The sequence below is a fragment of the Octodon degus genome, unplaced genomic scaffold (genome assembly GCF_000260255.1).
Source record: "Octodon degus isolate 3935 unplaced genomic scaffold, OctDeg1.0 scaffold00088, whole genome shotgun sequence".
Classification (NCBI taxonomy): Eukaryota; Metazoa; Chordata; class Mammalia; order Rodentia; family Octodontidae; genus Octodon; species Octodon degus.
Genome location: NW_004524664.1, coordinates 1,522,197 through 1,544,694, shown reverse-complemented (window position 1 = coordinate 1,544,694; position 22,498 = coordinate 1,522,197). Strand labels below are relative to the sequence as shown.

Genomic DNA, 22,498 nt, shown 5'->3' with positions numbered 1-22,498 from the left:
GAATAAGCAAACAAATCTTAAGCCAACATTTAAAATTTTTTCAGCCACAGGGCCAGGGAGATAGCTCAGTGGAATAGGTGCTTACTTGACAAGCCCAAGGTCCTGAGTTTGATTTCTGGTACTGCAAAAAAATAATCTTCAAAGAATTTCCCAGCCCTTAACCAATAAGCACTTAAGTGGAGGAGTTAATCTTCTATATCTATTGAATTTATTAGAGAAGTTTGTTATCAGGTTATCATTCAATTTTTAAATAATGCTCTTCCTCCTTTGGAGCCTGTATATTTGTCCCTGGTATATGTAATTTACAAATAAAAATGTGTAATCATTTCCTGTGTTGCACTATTATGGTACTAACTACCATATATTTCTACTTTGCTATAACCAATGAAAATATGTCAGTGATTAGGATATAAGGAGGACATTCTCAGGGGGTAGATATGAAAATATATGCAAAGAACCCAAATTATTGAATAAAAATCATAATTTACCCATAAACATAAGAGTGGCTAGCTTGGATCCCTTAGCTTAGTGCTATAATTTGCTTTTATTGACCATGCTGGAAGTCCTCCTAATTTAAATGGATCTGAATAATTGAAATCACAAATACTAAATCTGTGTCAAAAGTTTGTTGTTTTTAAAATACCATGAAAAGTAATGTTAAAAAAGAAAACATTGTAAACTGGACCTTCAGAATAAATATTTTGGCATACTTCTATATAGCATCACCTGCCATATAAACATACTTTTATTTTTGCTCCATAATTTAAAATCTATTGGGAACTTTATTTTATGGTTAACCCTTCAATATTCTGAAACTAATTTTCCGGAATCCTCCAATTTCTAGAATGGTCTTGACTTGACACTGAGAGTCCATTAACTGCATTGTTGGCCAAGAAGTAGCTGAGAGCAGTTGTGTGAGATTTCTGTGCCACCAAGGGAGGACATCACTACTCAGTCATTGGTTTGCTATGTGAGGAACAGTTCTAAGGTGCAAATATTTCATGTAAGTGAGAACAACTCTGAGACAGAGACAACAAAGAAGAAGGAAGGAAAATGGCATGGTACAGTTAAATTATAGTAGTACCTTGCATGATGAAAGTAGCATTAAATCCTAGGAAAATTTACTTTTTCTCCAGGTTTTCTAATTTTACCTGGATAACTCCAGTTGCTGATTTGCCCTCCTTTGTTGTCCCTGAACCCATGTCTCTAGAGTCAGATAAATAATTTATTTGTCCACAGTAATAGGTATGTTTGTTGTTATTCAGGTGCAAAAACAAGCCAACCACTGGGTAAAATACATGCTTTTGAGCTCTTGGTAAAATTAGTGATTATTTCTGTATGTGAAATTCTACTCAAAATGCAAACTTTTTGGTAAATGGGCTAAAGATCGAATTCAGGGTGCTCTGCCACTGAACTACATCCTTAGCCTTTTTCTTTTTTATTTTGCAATAGGATGTCAAATTTTCCATCCTCCTCCCTCAGGCCCCTGAGTGGCTGTCATTAGTGTATGCCAATGTGTATGGAAAAATCAAATATTATCACTTTTTGTTTATTTGTTTTTTACTTTGAGACACCATGCCTGGCTAAAATCAAACATTATTGATGCTTGCAGATGATTTTTTGGATTATATATAAAATTTCAATAATATTAACTTAGAAGTATGAAGAGGAAAGAAATGGGGAAGGCACAGATTTTTTTCTAAAAGACAAAAAAAACACTAGGGAAGAGTGTTTGCAATATGCTGATGTTAAAGTGGGAGATCTAGTATAGACATAATGAGTTGCTGGTAGTGCGGCTTGTTAAGGCAAATATAACTAGCTGTAAAAATAATAGGGTTTTCCCCCCCTAGATTTTGCTGTTTAAAAGTTATGTGTTCTAATAAGAACAAATCTTCTTATACATTAAATTAAAAGAATGTAGCTGCATATCTATCCTAACTATTTTGAATACACAGATACAAAATGGTCATTCATTTGTATTGCCTTTTTTTTTTTGTTTAGTTTTGTCAGAGATGGGTATCACATTGTCATTTAAATATTGTAGGCATGTGAATTCAGCCAAATAACCCAATATAGTCCAGTAGTCCATAATAGTAGTGGGTCATCCACAGGACTAGCAATGTCAGAAGTTGTTGACCTGAGCCCTTTACAGCCCAGCATACCCACATGACTTCACCCTTTATACCTCATTTTTATACCTTTCTGCTGGATGGTTAAGACCAAGATAGAACAAGACTTATATAACAAAAAATGCAACTTTTGTATCTAACAAAGTCAGTCAAGTCCCCTCAGGATTTATCCTGAAACCCTGTACCGCAGTTTGTAGATCCTTTGTCAGTGTCAGCCATGTGGATGAGTCACGGCCATTGCTTGACCAATTTGCTCTCTGTGAAAGCCTGAGAGAATGTTTTCTCTCCATGTGACTCTCCTTAGGCACACTCTACATCATCTATCACTTTCCTCTTTGGCCCCATAATCTCCTTGATCAGAAAATTTGGGACATAACTGGGTTACATGATGTTACAGTATAGGTTCTTCTATGTCCTGAGTCTTCACTGACAAATAGTCAAATATTAAATGGACTCAAACTTTTAAAGAGCAAAATCTAGGGGGGGAAACCCTATTATTTTTACAGCTAGTTATATTTGCCTTAACAAGCCGCACTACCAGCAACTCATTATGTCTATACTAGATCTCCCACTTTAACATCAGCATATTGCAATCTGATGCCAGGATAGGGACTTTCCTGATTTTAAGGGATTTTAGCCTATGTTTGATTTTCCTCTGTTTAGAAGATTCTAAAATACTTTAAAAACACACTGAAGGAAAAGAGGTGAAGTTTAAGTTGTGGAATTTAAATGAATAATCTTCAATATATGGAAAACCTGACACTCTAAAAATGCCAAAAATTTTATAATGGAAAGTTTAAATGTCCAGTGTGTTTTGAGGCGGCTCTTGGAAAAAACTTGGAAAGTTCACATGTTGCCTGACAGTTGGAGTTCATCTGCTTTGCACAGAGAGAAACCTCATTGGGTCACTTCTAGGAAGGACTGCAAAATGTTACCATTCCTGTCTTAATCACAGCAAATGAAGCTATCTGGAGACCAGCTCAGATAGAGAAGAGTTTAAAAAGTCAGGGATATTAGGCCCACAGAATAGAAAATACTAAGGACTGCAATAAGTCACTTTTCATTCAGGGCCTGAAGAATTACATTGGAAAGGGATCATTACTGTGTAGATACAGAGGGAAAGCCTGACTAGATATAAGAATATAGATTCCAGGTCCATAAAAGAGCTTTGCACAATTATTGGAATGATCTTGCTAATAAAGTAACACTGAAGTATCGAACCAGAAGATGGGATTGGCTTTCTGGAACACTGTAGAAAATTTTTCTGCTTTGGGAGATCTTGAATTCAATGAACTACTGAAAGACACGATGATAGAAAAGTACTATTATACTGTACTAGGAAAATTCAGCAATAATAAGGAAATTTTGTATTGTATGAAAAGGTGAAGCACTCATTTGTTATTATGATGCCATAATACTTATACCTCAGGAGCCAGGGAGATGGCTCAGTGGATTAAGCGCTTCCCTGGCAAGCACAAGGGCCTGAGTTCAATCCCCAGTTCCACCAAGAAAAAAAAAAAAAAAAGAATACTTATACCTCATCCACAATTTAGTTTACAAGTAGTTTTTGCAAAAGTAGTAATTTGATTTATTTCTATGTCATATCTTTCAAATGTCACTAATATACACAATGAAAAATACTCCATTGCTAAAGAATCCTAATAACATAATTATTTAGTAATGCTAATATTCCAAATGAGACCAACATGACCTCATATGTTGTAATTAATCCCTACCAGTGAGATAGCATCAACACCATCAGCACCATATTTATAAAGCATCAAACCTGTTAAACCACCAGCCAGACTGATCCTCCTCTGCACAGTTCCCTCTGTAGTTGTCATTGTCTCTGTCTCTTGTGCTAAACTTCATCCTTTGATGACTGGCCCACCACTGCATCTCTGGATGAAAATTCCCTGAAAGGCAGTCTCCAGCAGTTCCAGAATATTCTCCAATATTCAACATGTAAGAATTCTAAAGGAAAAGAGGCAGGTTTCATTATTAGTAGTTACCATTTTAAAAACATGTTTATCTAGTAAATAAGAGAGCAGGTTCTATTGTATATATTTTATCTCTAATGACTTCAGTTTTACATAGTGCAAGTATTAATTCATGGTGTTACTAATCCGGAAATTATTGTACCTTTGCATCTCCAACTTTGAAACTTTTATATTGCGCGTAACGGGTATTCTTTTCAAAATCTTCAAGGTCGATTTTTAAAGTGTAGTCTCCTGAAAAAAAAGACTGTAGTTTTTTAAAATGTGTGATATATATGATATGAGTTTGACAGCAGTTTACAGATCTAGTTTACATTTACTACCTGCTTCTGTCAAAAATCAGCCTGTTTTTTGTCTTGTTTGGGGTTTTTGTTTGTTCTTTTTTTTTTCTTTTGGTTTTTTGGGGGTGCTTGTTTGTTTTTGAGACAGAATCTTTCTATGTAGCCTGGGCTGGCTTTGAACTCGCAACAGTACCCCTGTCTCAGCCTCCTGCGTGCCGCAATTACAGGCGTGTACCAGCATGCCTGGATAAGAATCAGTCTTTGAAAACTAAACAATGACATTGCTGTATTTAAGATGTGAATCCTTTATTGCTTGTTTCTTGAAAAATGTGAAAGACAGCATAGGAAAGGTAGAACATTTCTACTAATCCATCATAGATTAAAAACTAGTACATTCAATCCCCGGTACCGCAAAAAAATTAAAATAAAAAATAAAATAAAATAAAAACTAGTACAATTCAATTGGTAATGAGTAACATAAATGGGTTGAAATTATCTAGTTTCAACAGTATGAAGTCTTCAAGTGAAAGGATAGAAGTTTTCAAAATCTGACACTTTATTCTGTTTTCTTAATTTCATTAAGAATCTTTAAAAATTTTATTTATTTATTTATTTATAGAGTCTCCCTTGTGCTTGCCAGGCAGGCACTTAGACCACCAAGTTATCTCCCTAGCCCTCATTAAGAATCTTGATCCTAAAAAAAAGTCATTACTATCAATAATTTTTTATAGTTTCTATTAGCCAAGCTACCCATAGCCATTATTACCTACATATATATGATCTTGTTTTTTTTTCTGGTGATATAAAAGATCAGCGAGCAAATCCTTTGAGGATATAAGAAGGAAATATGAATCCTGAGTGTTATGTGAAAATTTCTTTACTATTGACTCATTCAAGGGAACGCTAGCATCAAATTCTGTGAAGTGGATGCCATTAGAATGGAATATGAGAGACAACAGGGAGGCTGGGGAGAGATAGCTCAGTGGCATAAGTGCCTGACTGGCAAGTGCAACATAACAACTTTGATCCCCAGTATTGAAAAACAAAAATCTACAGGAACATTCTCAAGAATTTGAGATTTCTGGATTTGCAAGAATTCATGATGCACAGATGGTCGTAATTATTGGAAAATACATTAATATCAAAGACTTTGAGTCAAAAGCGTTTTTGAAGAGTTGATATCTGAATGTAAAAGCATTTTAAAAATAAACTATTTGGCATGTATTATTTATACATGCTAAACATAAATACAATAAAAACAAATTCTGAAATATAAAACAAAAGAGGTACTTTGACGACCATTATATTTTAGATGATAAAAAGGTACTATCTGGAAAAAAAAAAAAAAAAGGTTGAAGTAGATGCTATTTCAAAGAATTGTGTTTCCTGTTGTTCCACTGTTTGTGAATAATAAAAACTATTCTTTCTTCAACAATACTATTGTCAAGAGCGGAGAAAGCTGGAAATCAAACCAACTCTTCATTGAAATGTGTTCTATCCTATTTTAATAACTAAAACAATGACCTGTAAGGCCACCTTGTTTAGAGTCTCAGACTCCTGACAGTTCTAAGCTGAAAATTGGGAGACTGCAAAGACGCCCCAGGCTATAGTTGGGGTTGGTTTTTCTCTTCCTATCCTGATTGTCACCATGCGCAGCAAGAGGTATTGGACACACTTAGGACTTTGTGGCTGTACTTCTAGCTCTTTCTACATCCATGATAAAAACTGTGCCTTAGCCTCTCCTCTGGCTCAGCTCAGAAGTTTTCACATCAGTAGCCCAGAAGCATAGACCAACAGAGGCCTGAATGTGTCCCTGAAAACAAGTGCAAGGCTGTGGAGCTTGGAAGTCTAGATTTCTACTATTGAGCAAGTTTCAGAAGGGATGTTGGTGGAGAATCTCATTACTCTGTAAAGGCAGTAAAGATTGGGTGAGCCAAGACTGAGAAATGTTTGGCAACAAACTGTGTCTCAAAATACTTGAGGCACAGGGGAGATATAAAGTCAGTTTTATTTTTAAGGTAATTATCTAAATATTCCTTTAGTCATTATCAAACTTGTAGTTACAGACCATTTCTAAATTAATTTTATTGCCAGAAGTAAAAATGTAGGGAGTGTGGATGAAACTATTGGCCTGAAGTGTTCTCATTATTAAAGATTGCAGGGACAAAAAGCACTGTCTTCTGTTCAGGGTGATATGATACACAGTTGTGAGGCCTGGAACTGATACATAAATTTTCAGTACTATAAGAATAACCAGCTTGAACACAAAATTAAACCATAAACTGAAGTCCTGGGATGTGGGTTTGTGACAGAGTGTATACTTAGCATGTACATGGCCTGCAACCTCAACACCAAGCACGCATGAGAGGGAGGCAGGCATGTTGACAAAGCCCACCTAGGCAAAACTGCACATGGAAATTATGTGGAAAATAAGCCTGAATTTCATATATTTAAGAGGTTCAAAGTATTATTGCTGGGAGTTTTCATTATTGATTGTTTTGAAGTACCAGATAAATTTAATGTGCAAAAGAAATCAAAGGTGGTATGATAAATGTTATGTATCTGGAAAAAATCACTTAAATTAAGATAAATATGTTGAAGGAAAAGAAAAATTATATAAAGTTAGACAGCAATGATCACACACAAAAGTATTAGGCTTCCAGAAATATCCTCTAAGGCTATTATTCTCATGTTTCAAAGATCTTTATGATTATAACCCTACTATTATGAATATAGAAAGATCAATAGCTCTTCTGAGCTTAGATAGAACAAAGAAATTCTCACTCATATTTAATATACTGCCAACAGGATTTAGCATGTTTTCTTGGGCAATACAATTATCTTTTATGAAATATTCATAATCAAACCTCAGTGTAGTTGGGTATAATCTCAGACTACAACTAAGGTAAAGAAGGCTGTCTATAGCAACAAAACATGGGAAATAGGAGCTTGGACAATTTGTTGTCAATATTTTATACAAATGTCAAACTCTAGTTAGAAATGTACATGTGAAAAGTATGTTAATGCACGTATGCATATACTAAAGCAAAACTCCACTATTCACTGAAAGTAATATGCACTAATTGAAAAATGTTGTCATATAAGTCATTCAATTTAATAATGTAAAGCCTAATTTATTAATTCATAATAAGTGAATGACCATTTTTAAAAAGACATACAAGTGAATGCATGAGGGGAGAACTATACAAAAGTCTGTAATTTACTCTGAAATATATCTATTTTAATATGCATTTCTAAAAAGTCAGAATTATGGATGACAAATAAAAGACTAGGCAGATGGCTACATGTGATAAAACAGGCACAATAAAATGCTAATAAGGAAACTAGGTCATACACCAAGACTTCTTTCAGCTTCGCTGTGTCTTCAAAGAATTGTAAAAATTAAAAATGGGACACAGTGTAGAAACAAGGCCATTTAGTAGATAATGATATTTGATTGCAAAAATAGCTCCAATTCCCTAATTTTTCACCTATTCCTTTTGCACTGTTACTGCTTCCTAACTCCTATTACCTACTTCTTTCCCCCTTTTATCAGAGTCAGTCTTGTAACTTGCTTTCGCTGACTGAAGGAAAATGACATTTTCAGTTGTCATTGTGAGTTCTGAGCTGAAGTCTGAAGAGATGTCCAGGCTTCCACCGTGTTCCCTAGAACCCAGGCTGTGCTACAGGGACAGGTCCTGGCTAGCTAGCTGGAAGATGAAAGACCTGAGCATTTTTATCTGAGGCCATCCTGGAGCAACCAGCTTCCCGCTGGCCAAAACACTGGTTGCAGATCGTTCTGCAAGTCTAGCCAAGATCAGTGGAGCCCAGTCCTGCAGAGCCAAAGCCCCAACTAACCCATAGATTTTTGAGAAATAATAAATAGTAGCTTTGAAGACACGAAGTTTTGAAGTGCTTGTTAACCAACATTACTGTGCTAATAGATAACTGATATAATATATAATTTTCAGGCACTGAAGGCATTAAAATGCTTATAGCATTACATTTCCTTTCTAGAAATAGAAAAATATGCATGAGAAAACAATCTGCTCTCAACCTTATTCTAGTTTCTTTTTCTCTCTTCCTAATTTTAAGCAGCTACATTTGCAAAAGGAGATTATTGCATAACAAGTAGTATTACTATCTGCAAATCATAGTAGTTACTGAATTAGTTTCATTGCCTATAGCTTAGTGGCTAGCATATTAGTATTGTCTCTCTTGTATTTCAAGTTGACATCGAGCAAATTTTACCTTGTACGGTCAATAGGTGAAGAATTTTATTTCCCAACCAATATTCACCATTGTTTTGGACAAAATTTCCAAAGCCATTTTCATAATCATTCCAGTCTCTAAAAATGTAAAATAGAAGCTAATTTTTATCAAAATCCAAATGGACATCTGCAGGGCCCAAAGTAACATCTTCAACACCCCCATCACTAATATTTCTTATTAATTAATTCATTCTTAGTACACTTATTTAGAAAGAAATTCTGTCTAATTAACAGAGTTCAGGTATAATTTTTTAAAGACAACATAAATCTCACAAATCTCATATTTCCTGCTCCAGATGCATTCTTGTAATTAACACACCTGTTAAAGTTTTCGCTGCCATCAGCTCGTCTCTGAATTACAGTCCACCCTCCGCCATCAGACATGTCGCAATAAACAGAGAATTCTGCTGGGCTCTGGAGAGGTTTAATTTTGTAAAATCCACTGCTCTTATATCCATCGTTGAAAATCTCTGAACAATCTGTTCACAAAAATAAGGCACTGGGCTGGGGAGATAGCTCAGTAGAATAAATACTTGCCTGGAAAGCACAAGGGCCTGAGTTCAATCCCTGGTTCAGCAAAACAAAAACAAAAACAAGGCACTGTACCCTTTGTCATATGTCTTCTTTTAAATAAAATTTGAGATTACTCAACACCAATGAAGATATATTAACATAGTATAACCAATTTTCTAAAATTTTAACTTGTACATTTTCAAATAAACATAACAAGGTCATTTTACTTTTATCCCTAGAATTCAGTTATTATCAATTCCTTGAGGTGATCACAGGGAAAAAAAAGAATAAAATAGGAATCATTTACTTCTTAATGATTTTGTAGAAAACAATTTTAAAATAAATTATATGTATTCGATGAATTACAGCATAAGGGAATTTATGCCTTTATTAATCAGCACAGAAGAACTTATCTCTACTATAAAGCTAAAAATGAAAGTGGAAATATAATGCCAAACCAATAATTTAATATTGGCTACCTTGATTTGAAGACTTACAACTCATCTGAACATCTGATAATAAACCCCAAATCCTAATCTTGTTCTTATAATCTCTTTCAATTTCACCAGATATTTTTACTAATTTACTGAAATGTCTTTTTTCTTTTCTTTTTCATTTTTTTGAGACTGGGTTTCTCTATGCAGCTCAGGCTGCCTTTACACTCACTGTGGAACCTGGGGTGGGGGGGCTTGAATTTGGAGCAACCCTCCTGCCTCAGCCTCTCGAGCACTGGGATTATAGGCCTGTGCCTGTACGCCTGGCCTTACTGAGATTTTTTTTTTCTACTTGTAATTTATCTTTTCCTACTGTAATTTCTAGCTGTCCATACATTCTTAGGTATCTTAGCTAAAAGCTGGAAGCTTCCACCATTCTTTTCAGCCTTGCATTTGTCTTTGCCATGGGCTTCCTTCCCACAGTGATCTAAGATAGCTAGCAATTTTGCAACAAGATGTAACCTTTATTTCATAAACCACTTGAGGATGGAGCAAGTTAATACCTATTGGATCTCTCCTAGACTTCTCTGCACATATTATAGAATATAGGTAAGAATTATTTAGATGCTCAGAAAACTATACTGTAGGGTGACCAAAGCAGTGGCCACTACAAAAAGATAGTCTCCAGAATAATTAGCCACAAACTTCTGAGTAAAAGTACTTCAACAATTCTAACTTTCACATTTTTTTAGGGGAGCAAAATTATGTTTATTAGGAAATCACTAGCACCACACTCTTTGAAATTACAGGAATTTTATTTGCCTCAGGTTTATTAATTGCAATCAAAGACAATGTGCAAAGAAAGCAAAGATTAAGTATGCTTTGGGGAAGATGGAGACAGTACACATTGGTGTCATAGGAAATCAGGCAGATGAAAGAAGCCATCCAGTATACTATATAGATTGCAATATTCAATAGTGCTTTCAACAAAACTTTTTAAAACCAAGAGAAAAAAATTTAAGCAATGTTTACAGTAGACAAATCTTGTACAATTGAAAAAGCATTTTTCAGCTCATAGAGCAGAAAGTGGGAAAATGTATGTGTAGGTAAAACCTAACTGCTGTACATTTATCACCTATTAAAGTTGCTTATATGTACCAGTGTAAAAAAAATACCGAACAAATAAAAATCTTGAAAATTGCCTAATGAAAAATAAGGTAATCGGAGGTTTTTAATGGCTTCTCTTGGTTACCAGTACTACAAAAGACAAAAATCTCATCCAAACAGGTAAGAAAACCAGGCACAAACCTTTACCAAATTAGACCCACCCACAGAGATATACTGTACACCCACATTTTCCATCAAAAGCTTTTGTTTGCTTTAATCTTTGAATCTCTGAGGCCCATTTGGTCACAATATGTTACCAACTTTGCCACAGAGTTTTTTACACCATGATGTCATATGTTTTTCTGGCACTAATCTAAAGCTAGTTTATGAGATGAAGAGGAGGCCACAGAAAGAACCCAATGCCCACAGGACACGTGAACCCTTGGGGTAGAAATGGGAGAGGGAAGGATAGAATTTAGTTCCATAGGGATCACTCCCCATCAGTCTCACTCGCTTCTGACTGGTCATTTTCATCCTGCTCTTTGTTGCTGTCAAAATCGCTCACCACTGGCTTTGCTTTTCCTTGATTTGGCCTTTTCATGCCTTTTCCTTTGTCCTGGCCTTTCTCTTCTCTCTTATTGAGCTTGATTTTCACCTGAACAGATTTTGCCTCAGACTCCACATCGTCCTCTTTCTCTTTGTCTTCCTCATTGCTTTCCTCCTTGCTTTCTTCCCCTTTGGCAATTTTCTGCTATGCGCTCACTCTTAAACACCGACTATAAGACAATGGAGTCTGGGATCCCTCCAAGTTCATCCTCTGAGCACTGTACCACAGAAGCATGACATCTTTCTCCAGGTCACCCAGGCTCTGCTACTTAGGATTACGAATTCTTTGTTATATTTTTGGAATCCACTGGCTTCCTAATTAATTCGTAGTATTCTTGTAACTTTTCTCTGGAAAGTAACTGAATGAAGACTTCACTAAGCTGCCACCCTGGACTGCTTTCTATTTCCGACTGCGAATTACTGGGCACCTTCTCCACATTATACCTATCTTTGTAGTTGATCACAGTATCAATAATACAGTTCATCTGTTTCATCAGTTTGGGGAATTTGGTGACAGTTTTTTAGCTGGAGAGCAGCTTCATCTCTTCTTAGTTTTTTCTACACCTTCTTTCACAAGATCTTTATTCACATTTCTTTGTCATCTCCTCTTAAGTTGTACATCCTCTTTCATTTCTTCCAAATTGCTGTCTTCAGTGGCCCCTTAGTTTGCCTCTATAGTTTATGAACACAGATCTCCTTGCTTGGACCAAGTCTCTCCTCTAACTTTCAAATTTTACCCTAATCATTAGCAATTTTCTCTCTTGAAAATAATATATATATATATATATATATATATATATATTTGTTTCTGATTGAATCATCCCAGTCTTTTAAGATATTTTAAAATCCTTTCTTCATGTTTATTATTTTGATGCTGAATTGTCTACAATTGTTTTGTCATAGCTAAAGTAATCTGCACATTAAGGGCAATAAGAATCAGAAGACAAATAAAAATCTTTAGTCACTTTATAAAGCTCTCACAAGGCCAAGAGCAATAATACATTTGCTTTAATGAGATAATCATCATAATAATGATTTATGCTTTATTTGTACATGTATTGCATTTTCAAAATCACATGCACAATATTTCATATACATGCTGGATTATAAAAGGGATTCTGTTTGTGATCAAACAAGAAGAAAAAAATGGGAAAATGGTTACATAATGTAAGCTCATGTTATTATTTACATCTTGGAGTCAAGCACACTGTGCAGCATGTGCATTAAAATAAACACATTGTAAGCCACTTAGGAAAGGAGTTCCAGTTCCTTGTTTACATTAATCTTCTACCAAAGACCTGAATAGCAGAAACCCACAAAGCTCAAACCATTCTCCAGGAAAATATGGGAATATTCAGCTACAACATTGCATCTAGAAAACTTTATGGAAAATTCTTCCAACATGTTCTAATTTTTTTACTTTATTCTGTTCATATATTTGTTTTTAAAATTTTATTTCACCCAAAAAAAAATGCCAAACACAATTTAAGATCTAGAGGATGGTTTTCAATGGAAAAAAAAATCACGGGAGAAAAAAAAAATCTTCACAAACACACGCACAAAAAAGCATAAACAGTTTATAGCCCAACCAGTTATGATAAGCAACAAATCAAGAAGCTTGTCTTGGAAAATGTGACTTACACTGAGATAGCAGAAAGTTTGACCAATGTCGAGCTTAAACCTAGATATTTAAAACTGTGATATTTTTCAAAATGTTTAACTCATTCAGTCCCCTGGAAAATAGGTAAAAGGAGGAAAAAATTAGAGAGATCTGTGTTTATGGGAGCTTAAAAAAGTCAAGATACTTTTTTTATTTCCATAATACTAGTGAGAAGCCAGGGCTTCCTGCCCTCTCTTTGGACAAGCATTGTGTTACCCTGGGTAATGTGAATAGTTTCTCTGTACAGAAAGCAAGCCATGTTGGAAGGCTGAATTAGTGTAAACTTCGTAAAGTACCAGCTTGCCAAAAGGGATTTTTCCTGTTATCCTAGAAGGACAGCTGAAGCTCAAAGCAGCTGCAAGCCCATGCAGACACTAAGTGCATTCTTTCTTCAGTTTTTAGTTTTTATTAGTACATGTTTGCAGTACATAATGATTATATTCTTTGTGGGGAGTTCATACAGGTATACATTTCAATTCTCTTCTTATCCATTTTTTCCTTCTTTCCTCCCTCTCCACGTCTTGATCCCCTTTTCATTTGAAAAGGATCTGTTTCCCTACTTCTTAATATCTCTTTTATTTTTCTCTTTATTTGTATAAGAAAAATTATGCAACATCAAAGTGCATCCATTTTCCTATAATGACTCAAGTTTATCCTTCTTTATGACAGAGTAATATTCCACTGTGAACAAACATCATGCTCTCTTTATCTGTTCGTCTGCTGATGGACATATAGGCTTCTTCCAAGATATAGTTATTATGAACTGTGCAGCTATAGAAATGGGCATGCATGTATCGCTGACCATGATGACTTTATCTCTTTAAGGAAGATGCCTAGAAACAGAATTTCTGGGTATAAATGAAATTTCTAATTTTAGTTTTTTGAAGAATCTTCATCCTGATTTCCACAGTGGTTGTACTAGTTTACATTCCCACCAACAAAAGAAGCGTTCTTTTTACCCTGCAGCCTCACCACTATGTGTTGTTAATTGATTTCTTGATGATGGCCATTTTTTCTGGAAAGAGATGAAATCTCAGTATTGTTAAAATTTGCATTTCTCTTGGAAGAAAATGTTCAAATGAGGAGGGGAAGGAGAGAAGGGGTAGGGAGAAGAGAAAAAATGGAGAAGTGAGAAAAGAAGGAAAATGGAAACAAATCTTTTGTAAATGGGGAGATCAAGAGGGGTTGAAAGGAGGGGAGGGAATGGAAAAAATGATCAAGTTATGCCAGGTTCAGATTCTCTATGATGAATGTAATTAGGGATATCTAAAATGTACCAATAAAATCTGATTAAAGTAAAAAAATAAATTTGCATTTCTTTAACAGACAGATGCTGCATATTGTATATTTATTAGCTATTTGTACTTCTGAGAAGTGTCTATTTATTTTAGTTGTCCATGTTTTGATTGGGTCTTTTATTTTAGGTGACCTAATTTTTTTGCGTTCCTTGTGCATTCTAGATATTAATCCTCTATCTGAAAAATAGCAGGCAAGTTTTCCCTCTTGTGTAGGTAGTGCCCCATATTTTCTAAAAGATAAGCCAGGAATTGGTCATCTGCCAGCTCACAGTGAAAGTTGGGCCTGCAGAACCAATCCTGTCACTGTCATCCTCACTCACAAGCAATGTTGAAAAGAAAGTAAGAGGAGGAGGGAAAATGCCACTTTGGAGCAGCTGTATTCCCATAGGATGGAATGGGTGGGGCCTTTCCTCTAAGAGTCAAGGAAGGGATAATGTCCTGAGATCATTAACATTCACTGAGTACTTCTTTGAGGCTAAAGTTATAGCCAAGCGTGTGCCTATAATCCCAGTTACTTAGGAGGCGGAGGCGGAAGTATTGCAAATTCAAGGCCAGCCTGGGCAATTTAGTGAGATATTTTCTCAAAATAAATTTTGACTAAAGCCTGGGCCTTAGCTCAGTGGTAGAATACTTGCTTAGTATATGTGAGGCTCAGTGTCCAAGGCCTAGGTGTTTTTAAAGTTTATTAAATTTTCACAACAAATAAACAGACATTATCATTTTACTAATACACAATATTAGGTTAAAAAATCTATCTAGAGACTCCAGCTAGCAAGACAGGCAGCTGGACTTGTAACTGGATGTCCAAGTCTGCGCTTCACTAACATACTGTCTCAAGTGATGGACACAAGACTGGGATCTCCTAGAGAAGGGCCACAGAGCAGCCAGGGGCTCATTGGCTGAAGAAAGCTGATGCCAGATTGTTATGAATTCATCACAGTGTAAGTGAATTTGCTACCATAATCTTTTAATTCATAGTGCACTAGTACCCAAGTGCTTTTAAAAGATAGAGTTTAATTACATGCTATAAAAATGTGTGATTTGTACATTGTTTGCACAAATTGCTAGGTTGTGTGTAATTGCTAGGTATTTTGTACTATGCAATGAATTAGAATTAAAGAAATAACTAATTTAGAAATAATACAGTAATTTGTTAACAAAAAGAGATAAGAACAAAGAAATTTATATTTTCACAGATAATGTAAACTTTTTTTAAGTTCAAGGACAACAATTTCATAAATTTTGAGGTGACCAGGATCTTAAGTATTTCACAACTGTATAGTACACATACTGTATTATATCCCATTTAATTGAAATTTATGTGTCATGTAATTTATTCATTAAGTGTGTATTCTTGGTAGACTCACAAGTACTATTTATCTGTCACTGAAAAATAAAGTACAATCAACATATGCTATGTATCATTTTGTTGTTATGCTATTTTGTTCCTTCTCTTTTATGTGTGTACCAGATATAAAAATATTAAATGCAAATCTGTTAAGTTCTGGGTTTTTATTTATCTGGTATGTCTAGAATGGTCATCAAGAATGCCTATCATCTACCTTATCATTACAGCAGAAACACAGGATAATGGCTTGTCTGGACTTTCTCAGAATGACTCTTATCCTGTCTTGCTCTGACCTTGGCATTTCAGTTTCTTGCTTTCTTCTTCAGTGATTTCTTATTTCCCAGGTCTGCTCCCCAGTGCTCTCAGCACAGGAACTCAATTTTTATTTCCTAAGTCTCACTCTTCCAATGACTGGTTGTGTAGCCTCAGTAATCAATACTGAATCGCCTGTCTCTTGCTACAATCTAATCCTTGAGTCTGTGTTGCTAACCTACTCAGATGATACTTGAATAGACACCCTGAATCTGGAGCATGATTGTAACTGGGGATAATGGCACCCCACTTGCATCCATTAGCCCCTTGCCTTTGAGATCAGTTTTGTACTCACCTGCAGAATAGCATATCTGTATGCTCAGCTCTTGAATGACCACACTACTGACTTTTTCTCAAGCTCTTATTCAAGTAACTGTCTTCTTTGACCCCATGTGCATCTTTGAAGTGTATGCTTCATCTTCTTTTGCCTAACCTGCTCCACTAATTAAATTTTTAAAATATGTACAGAATGTTTATTATATTCCAGTCACTATGTTAGGTGATAAAGATACAGAAAGAAACTGGACAGTTAGTCAGGGGCGAAAGGCAGTTAACTATGCATGAGAAGTGTTAAGATACAAAAGTGAAGGAGTTTTTGAAATGGACAGAAGTGACACTTATCCAGCCTTTAAGTCTGGCAAATTTTTCTGAAAGAACTAAATTTAGCTATGTAGAAGGGTACAATATCAACACACAAAAATCATAGCATTCTTCTACGGCAATACTGAGAAAGAAATTAAGAAAATAATGCCATTCATTGTAGCATCAAGAAAAATTATATAGGAATTAACCTTAGCAAGAAAGTGACAAATAGCTCAGTGGATTAAAGCACCTGCAAGCAGGTGCAGGGGCCTGGAGTTGATCCCCAGGCCTGCCACGCCAGCCCCGCTCCTGGGGCACACTGAAATGGCAATTGAGACTGGGCGTGGTGCTGCATCCCTGTAATCCCAGCACTTGGGAGGCTGTAAACTGGCAGATCACTATGAGTCCGATCTAGTAGTGAGATCCTGAATACCCTGTACACCCTTCCCTAAAAAAAAAAAAAAAAAAAAAAAAAAAAAGAAAGAAAGAAAGAAAGAAAAAGAAAGAAAGAAAGTCAAAGAACTCTGCAATGAAAACTACAGCACTCTGAAAAAGAGATTGAAAAGAACATCAGAAAATGGATAGACAGAAACAATACTGCCAAACTGGCCATGCTTCCAAAACTGAATATAGATTAAAGAAATCCTAGTAAAGATGCCAATAATATGGGCCAGCAAAATAGCTCAGCAGACTAAGCACCTGCTTAGGCAAGTGCAGGGACCGGGATTTGATCCTTGGTACCGTATGCTGTGACAGCCCTGCCCGCAGGCATGCTGAGCCAGTGACAGAGTCCAGGCATGGTAGTACATGCCTATAATCCCATTATTGGGGAGGCTGAAAACAGGAGGATCACTATGAGTCTGAGCTGCATAGTGAGATCCTGTACCAAATACATTAAAATTAAAAAAAATCCTCAGAATAACAGAAAACAGTCCTAAAATTTACATGGAATAAGAGACACAGAATAGCAAAAGTAATCCTGAGCAACAGAAACAAAGCAGGAAGCTTCATAAGCCCAAACTTCAAGCTATACTACAAAGCTACAGTGATAAAAACTGCATGGTATTGGCAATAAAACAGACATGTGAATCAGTGGAACAAGAACAGAGAATGCAGAAACAATTGTAGGCACATTTAGCTAATTGATCTATGGCAAAATGGCACTGGAAAAACTGGCTAGCTACATGCAGAAGATTGAATCTAGACCCATATCTTTCACCAGGTACTAAACTAAAATCAAAATGAATCAATGGTCTAAAAGTTAAAACAGAAATCCTAAATGTGCTGGAAGATATCTAGGCACAACTCATGAAGACACAGGCATAGGTAAGGATATCTAGAACAGAAAACAATGCTAAGGATCCATAAATGGGATCACATTAAAATAAAATGCTTCTGCACAGCAAAGGAAACAACCAGCAGAGCAAAGAGACAAGCTATAAAATGGAAAAAAAAATTGGCCAGCTATTTCTCAAATGGATGAGTAATATTTAGAATATATAAATAATTTTTTAAAGATCCTCCAAAATAAGATACACAATAAAAAACTGGGCAGCTGGTGCCAGGTACAGCAGCGCGTGCCTGTAATCCCAGCACTCAGGAGAGTGAGACAGGAGGATACCATGAATTCAAAGTGAGCATGGACAACATAAATAAGTTTAAGGTAATGCTGTACTATACGTAAGACCCTGTCTCAAGAAACAAAACAAAAAAGGGCAACTGAAATAACTAAGCATATCAAAGGTAGTACAAATGGCCAATAAATATGTGGAAATGCTCAACATTTTTGGTCACTAGAAAAATGCAAATTAAAACACTGAGATTTCAACTTATTCTAGTAAGAGTGGCTGTAATCAAAAAATCAAACAATAAGCAAAGCTTCAGGGAGAAACAAACCCTTCTACATTGTTGGTGAGAATGTAAACTAGTACAATCATTATCTAAATCAGTGTAGAGATTCCTAAAAGCAAAACAAAAAAACCAAAAATCCACTAAAAATAGAAATTCTTTTAATCCCAGCTATTCCCTTTGTAGGTGTCTTCTTCTTCTTCTTTTTTTTTTTTTTTTTCTTCCTCGAATGCCTTCAGGGCACTTTTGGCCAGCGGGAGAGTTGTGAGGTTCGAACTCCAGGAACCTGAGGCTGACAGCTTTGTGGAAGCAGCCACTTAAAGGACTGAGCTAGGGCCAGGCCCCCTGTAGGTGTCTTCTTGAAAGAATTACAGACATCATGTAGTGATACATGCATACTCATGCTTACAGCAGCGCAACTCATGACAGCTTAATCTTGGAAGCAGCCTATGTATCTGTCCATAGATGAACGGATAAAGAAAAAGTGACACACACGATGAAGCCCCAGTTGAGACCATTATGTTGAGTGGAATAAATCAAACACACAAGCTTAAATATCATAGTTTCTCCTATGTGAGAAACTCAAAATATAAACGGAGCAAAATAAAAGATAAGAGGAATTAGAGAGACGGATCTTTTTCATGAGAGAACCAAGAGATGGGGGAGGGAAGAAAAAAGGGGAGCCCGGGGGGGGGGGATGGATAAGAATTAATGTGTTCTGTACCTGTACCAACTCCCCATGAGCAATGCGATCATTTTGTGCTGCAAATACGTACCAATAAATTTTTTTTTAAAACTTACTGAAAGAAGAGAGGAACTATGGTTTGAAGAATGAATCACAGGAGTCAGCTTTGGGAAAGCAAGTGAAACAGCGATGTTCCAGGTATAGGAAAGGGCTAATGCAGAGTCCCAAAGGCTCAGAAGGAAGGATGCTACTGGGAAATTGAAATTAAAGTGCCTGGAGGTAAAGTGCAAAAGTGAAGCTTGACAACAGGTAACGTCTGAGTTCTGGTTCTACCATGTACTTTTGTTCTATTATCTTTGAAAATTATTTTTTTATCTCTCCTAGCAACTGAAATTGTGTATAATACCTCTGATGGTTTTCTCCCCAAACTGTTACCTCCAGCTGCTGGAGCAACCACCATTCTCATCATTCTACTCTGCTTCTATGGGTTCAGTTTTTACAGATTCTGCAAAAGAATGAGACGGTGGAGTATTCATCTTTCTATGTCTGGCATATTTCACTTAATAACCTCTGAATTCAACTATGTTATCAAAATGACAAGAATGTCTTCTTTTCAAATGTTAAATAGCATTTCATTAAATATATATATTCCATTATATATGTATATATTAAATTTATCTACTGATAAACAGAGGTTGACCCTTTATCTTACTTAGCTAGTGCTAACTACGCTGCAATGAATATGAAGTGTAGGTGTCTTTTCCACATTCTGATATTATACTCTAAACATACTACGGGCCAGGCATGGTGATGCATGCCTGTAATCCCAGCACTCAGGAGACTGAGGCAAGAGGATCTCTGCAAGTTCAAGGCCAGTCTGGGCTACATGGTGAACTCAAGGACAGCCTGAACTGCACAATGAGACCAAAAAGGAAGAAAGAAAAGTAAAAAAAGACTTTCCTGTACCATCTCTACAATACTTTCTTGTGGATCAATGACAGTGCACTAGTTGGCCTTGTGCCCTGTGGAGCCCTGACAAAATTACACTTCAGTTTGTGGTTTTTTTTTTTTTAATTTATAAAGATGCTTCCTTTGTAGGACATATACTGATACCCATGACAATTCAAGTTATATTGATTTTTTAAGGCTTCCATAACAAAGCACCACTGGTCAGTCAGCTTAAACAACAGAAATGTATTTTCTCATTGTTCTCCACACAGTTCTGGAGTCTGAAAGGCTATTTCCTAGGAATCATCAGGTTTGGGTTCTTTGGAACCCTCTCTCCTTGGTTGGCTGACAGATGGCTGCCTTCCTCCTGCCCCCATATACTCTTTAGTAAGTCCCTGACTGATAAATGAATTCCATCCTGGGAGAATATTGGCAAGTCAGATTTTTTCCTAAGTCTGACAAAGTAAGCCTTATATATTATGCCTGCAAAAGTTTGCAACTCAAATGGTCAGAAGTCAGGGACTTATTTATTGTACTCTGTGTTTCCCTGACACCTCTCTGAGTCTAAATTTTCTTTCCTTGTAAGGACACCATTCAGATTGGATTATAGCTATCTCTAACAGCCTAATTTTAACTTAATAAGGTCCTATGTCCAAATATGACCACATTAGTAAATACTTGGATTAGGACTACAGCACATGATTGGAGGACATAAAAGTATTTTCTGTAGAACAACTCTGTGAATTATCCACAATAATCGACCCAATGCATAGTGAGTTCCTATCTCCCAAAATCTGTCTTATTGGCAGAATAAGCAGCTGAAATTCTTGAGTGAATATCTGACTACTTTACAAAACCTCAGCTAGTGAAGAGGGTACCATAGAGAAGAACTGTCACAGAACACACATTTTGTCTGAAAATAGGGAAGTGTTCAGATAGGTGACTCCAGGTAATCTTGGCTGTTCTCAGCCTATGGGAAGAAATTTGGGAAAGACCTGGCTTTAGTCTTGAACAATTTCATCTATAGGCAACAGCAAAAACTTGAATCCTTTTCTATCACATATGGATCCTTGTTCAATTGTTCTGGAACAGATAATTCCTAATGGGTTACTTACACTTCTCTGTGTTCTGCAAGCAAAGCTTACGTTTTATTTTTTTAAGGTTGTTTGTATCGTAAAGAGGCTTGGAAGATAGTGATGGGGTCTTCCTGTGGAACCAACAGTAGTTTAATTTGCTGGGCACTAAACAAAGATAACATCTCCTTCTGGGGCAAAGCTTGGGGATATTTGCTTGATTTGTTTGTAATCCATTATAAAATACTGGGTCATCCTAAGCTGGGATTTCCAGTTGTGACATAGCCCACTGTCTGTGCACATTCCTCCTGGGCAGTTCCCTACTGTCTTCTTGGTATTTGGGGATAAGTGACATTGATACAAGCATAAACTCATGATCCTGGCTCAGAAGTCTTACTCATATTGTCTGCCAGGGTTCATGCCAGCTAACTTACTGGCTTGAAAATAGAGTAAAATCATAAGCCCTTTACAATTTTGATAGGCATCAGCATTTTGGAAAGCCACCAGGTGGTTCTAGCAAGTAACTCTGACTGAGAATCACAGTCTTCCAAGAGTATCTACTGTCAGGCTTCCGTTAGCCTTCTATCTTGATCTTTCTTTCACTGTCTTGACTAATCTTTACTGTAGTTTTTACCTTAGACTCCAATTTTTATTTCTTTGCCCCTGGGGCTGTTCCCAAGTCTGTCTTACCTGGCTGTCCCTGCTTCCTTTTAGCCCCATGCTCTAAAGTCATGGGCTGCCCTTGTCCTACCCTTCTCAACACTACAGGACAGTGTCTCCAGCTTCCTTCTGACCCCTGAGGATGACAGAAGCACCAGATGCTGAGGATCAAGATTCTGGACAATGGCCAGTTAAGCCATTTATCATCTTGTAAAAGGCAAATAACACAAGATGCTGGACAATAGGGGGTCAGGAGCCAGGGCAAGGAGCCTGAGCAGAAAGAAATCAGGATCTTGGTAAGGAGGGAAAAAGAGAGCATTTTACTAAACTCAAAATTGTATGAATCCCACAAATCTTATGTCTTCCATTGGTGAAACACAAAAATAAAGATATCTGCATTCCTATAAGCAGGGTATCTCATTGGCATCACAATCTTTCAGTTATACTTATACTCAGATATCTTTCCCAATTTATTTTTACTTATCTTGCTATTCCTATCTCTATATACTGCTTTATATTTATTCATAAACATGAGCATCTGGTGTTCTATGAACTTGATAGTCAACAAAGATATAGTGTAATAAGCATCATCCCAGGCCTTGCACAGTGCCCAGCTAATTGACCAAAATAGACTTAAAAATGGAGAAATGATAATGGATTATAGTAGTGCAATACTAGTAATGTGACATCGCTAGCCATTCGTGAAATGCAAATTAAAACTACATTGAGATATCATCTCACCCCAG

The 22,498-nt window shown here is 36.3% G+C and overlaps 1 protein-coding gene across 1 annotated transcript in view; it reads right to left on the bottom strand.

Annotated features, from left to right (window-relative positions):
• The window catches only part of Fgl1 (fibrinogen like 1), a 44,877-nt gene that overhangs the window by 1,475 nt on the left and 20,904 nt on the right, over positions 1-22,498 (bottom strand). Inside the window, exons 4-7 of the mRNA XM_023722034.1 lie at positions 8,998-9,157; positions 8,659-8,756; positions 4,272-4,360; positions 3,916-4,103 (exon numbers count right to left, since the gene is read on the bottom strand). Coding sequence (XP_023577802.1) covers positions 3,916-4,103; positions 4,272-4,360; positions 8,659-8,756; positions 8,998-9,157 — 535 coding nt within the window. The remainder of the gene's footprint in view (positions 1-3,915; positions 4,104-4,271; positions 4,361-8,658; positions 8,757-8,997; positions 9,158-22,498) is intronic.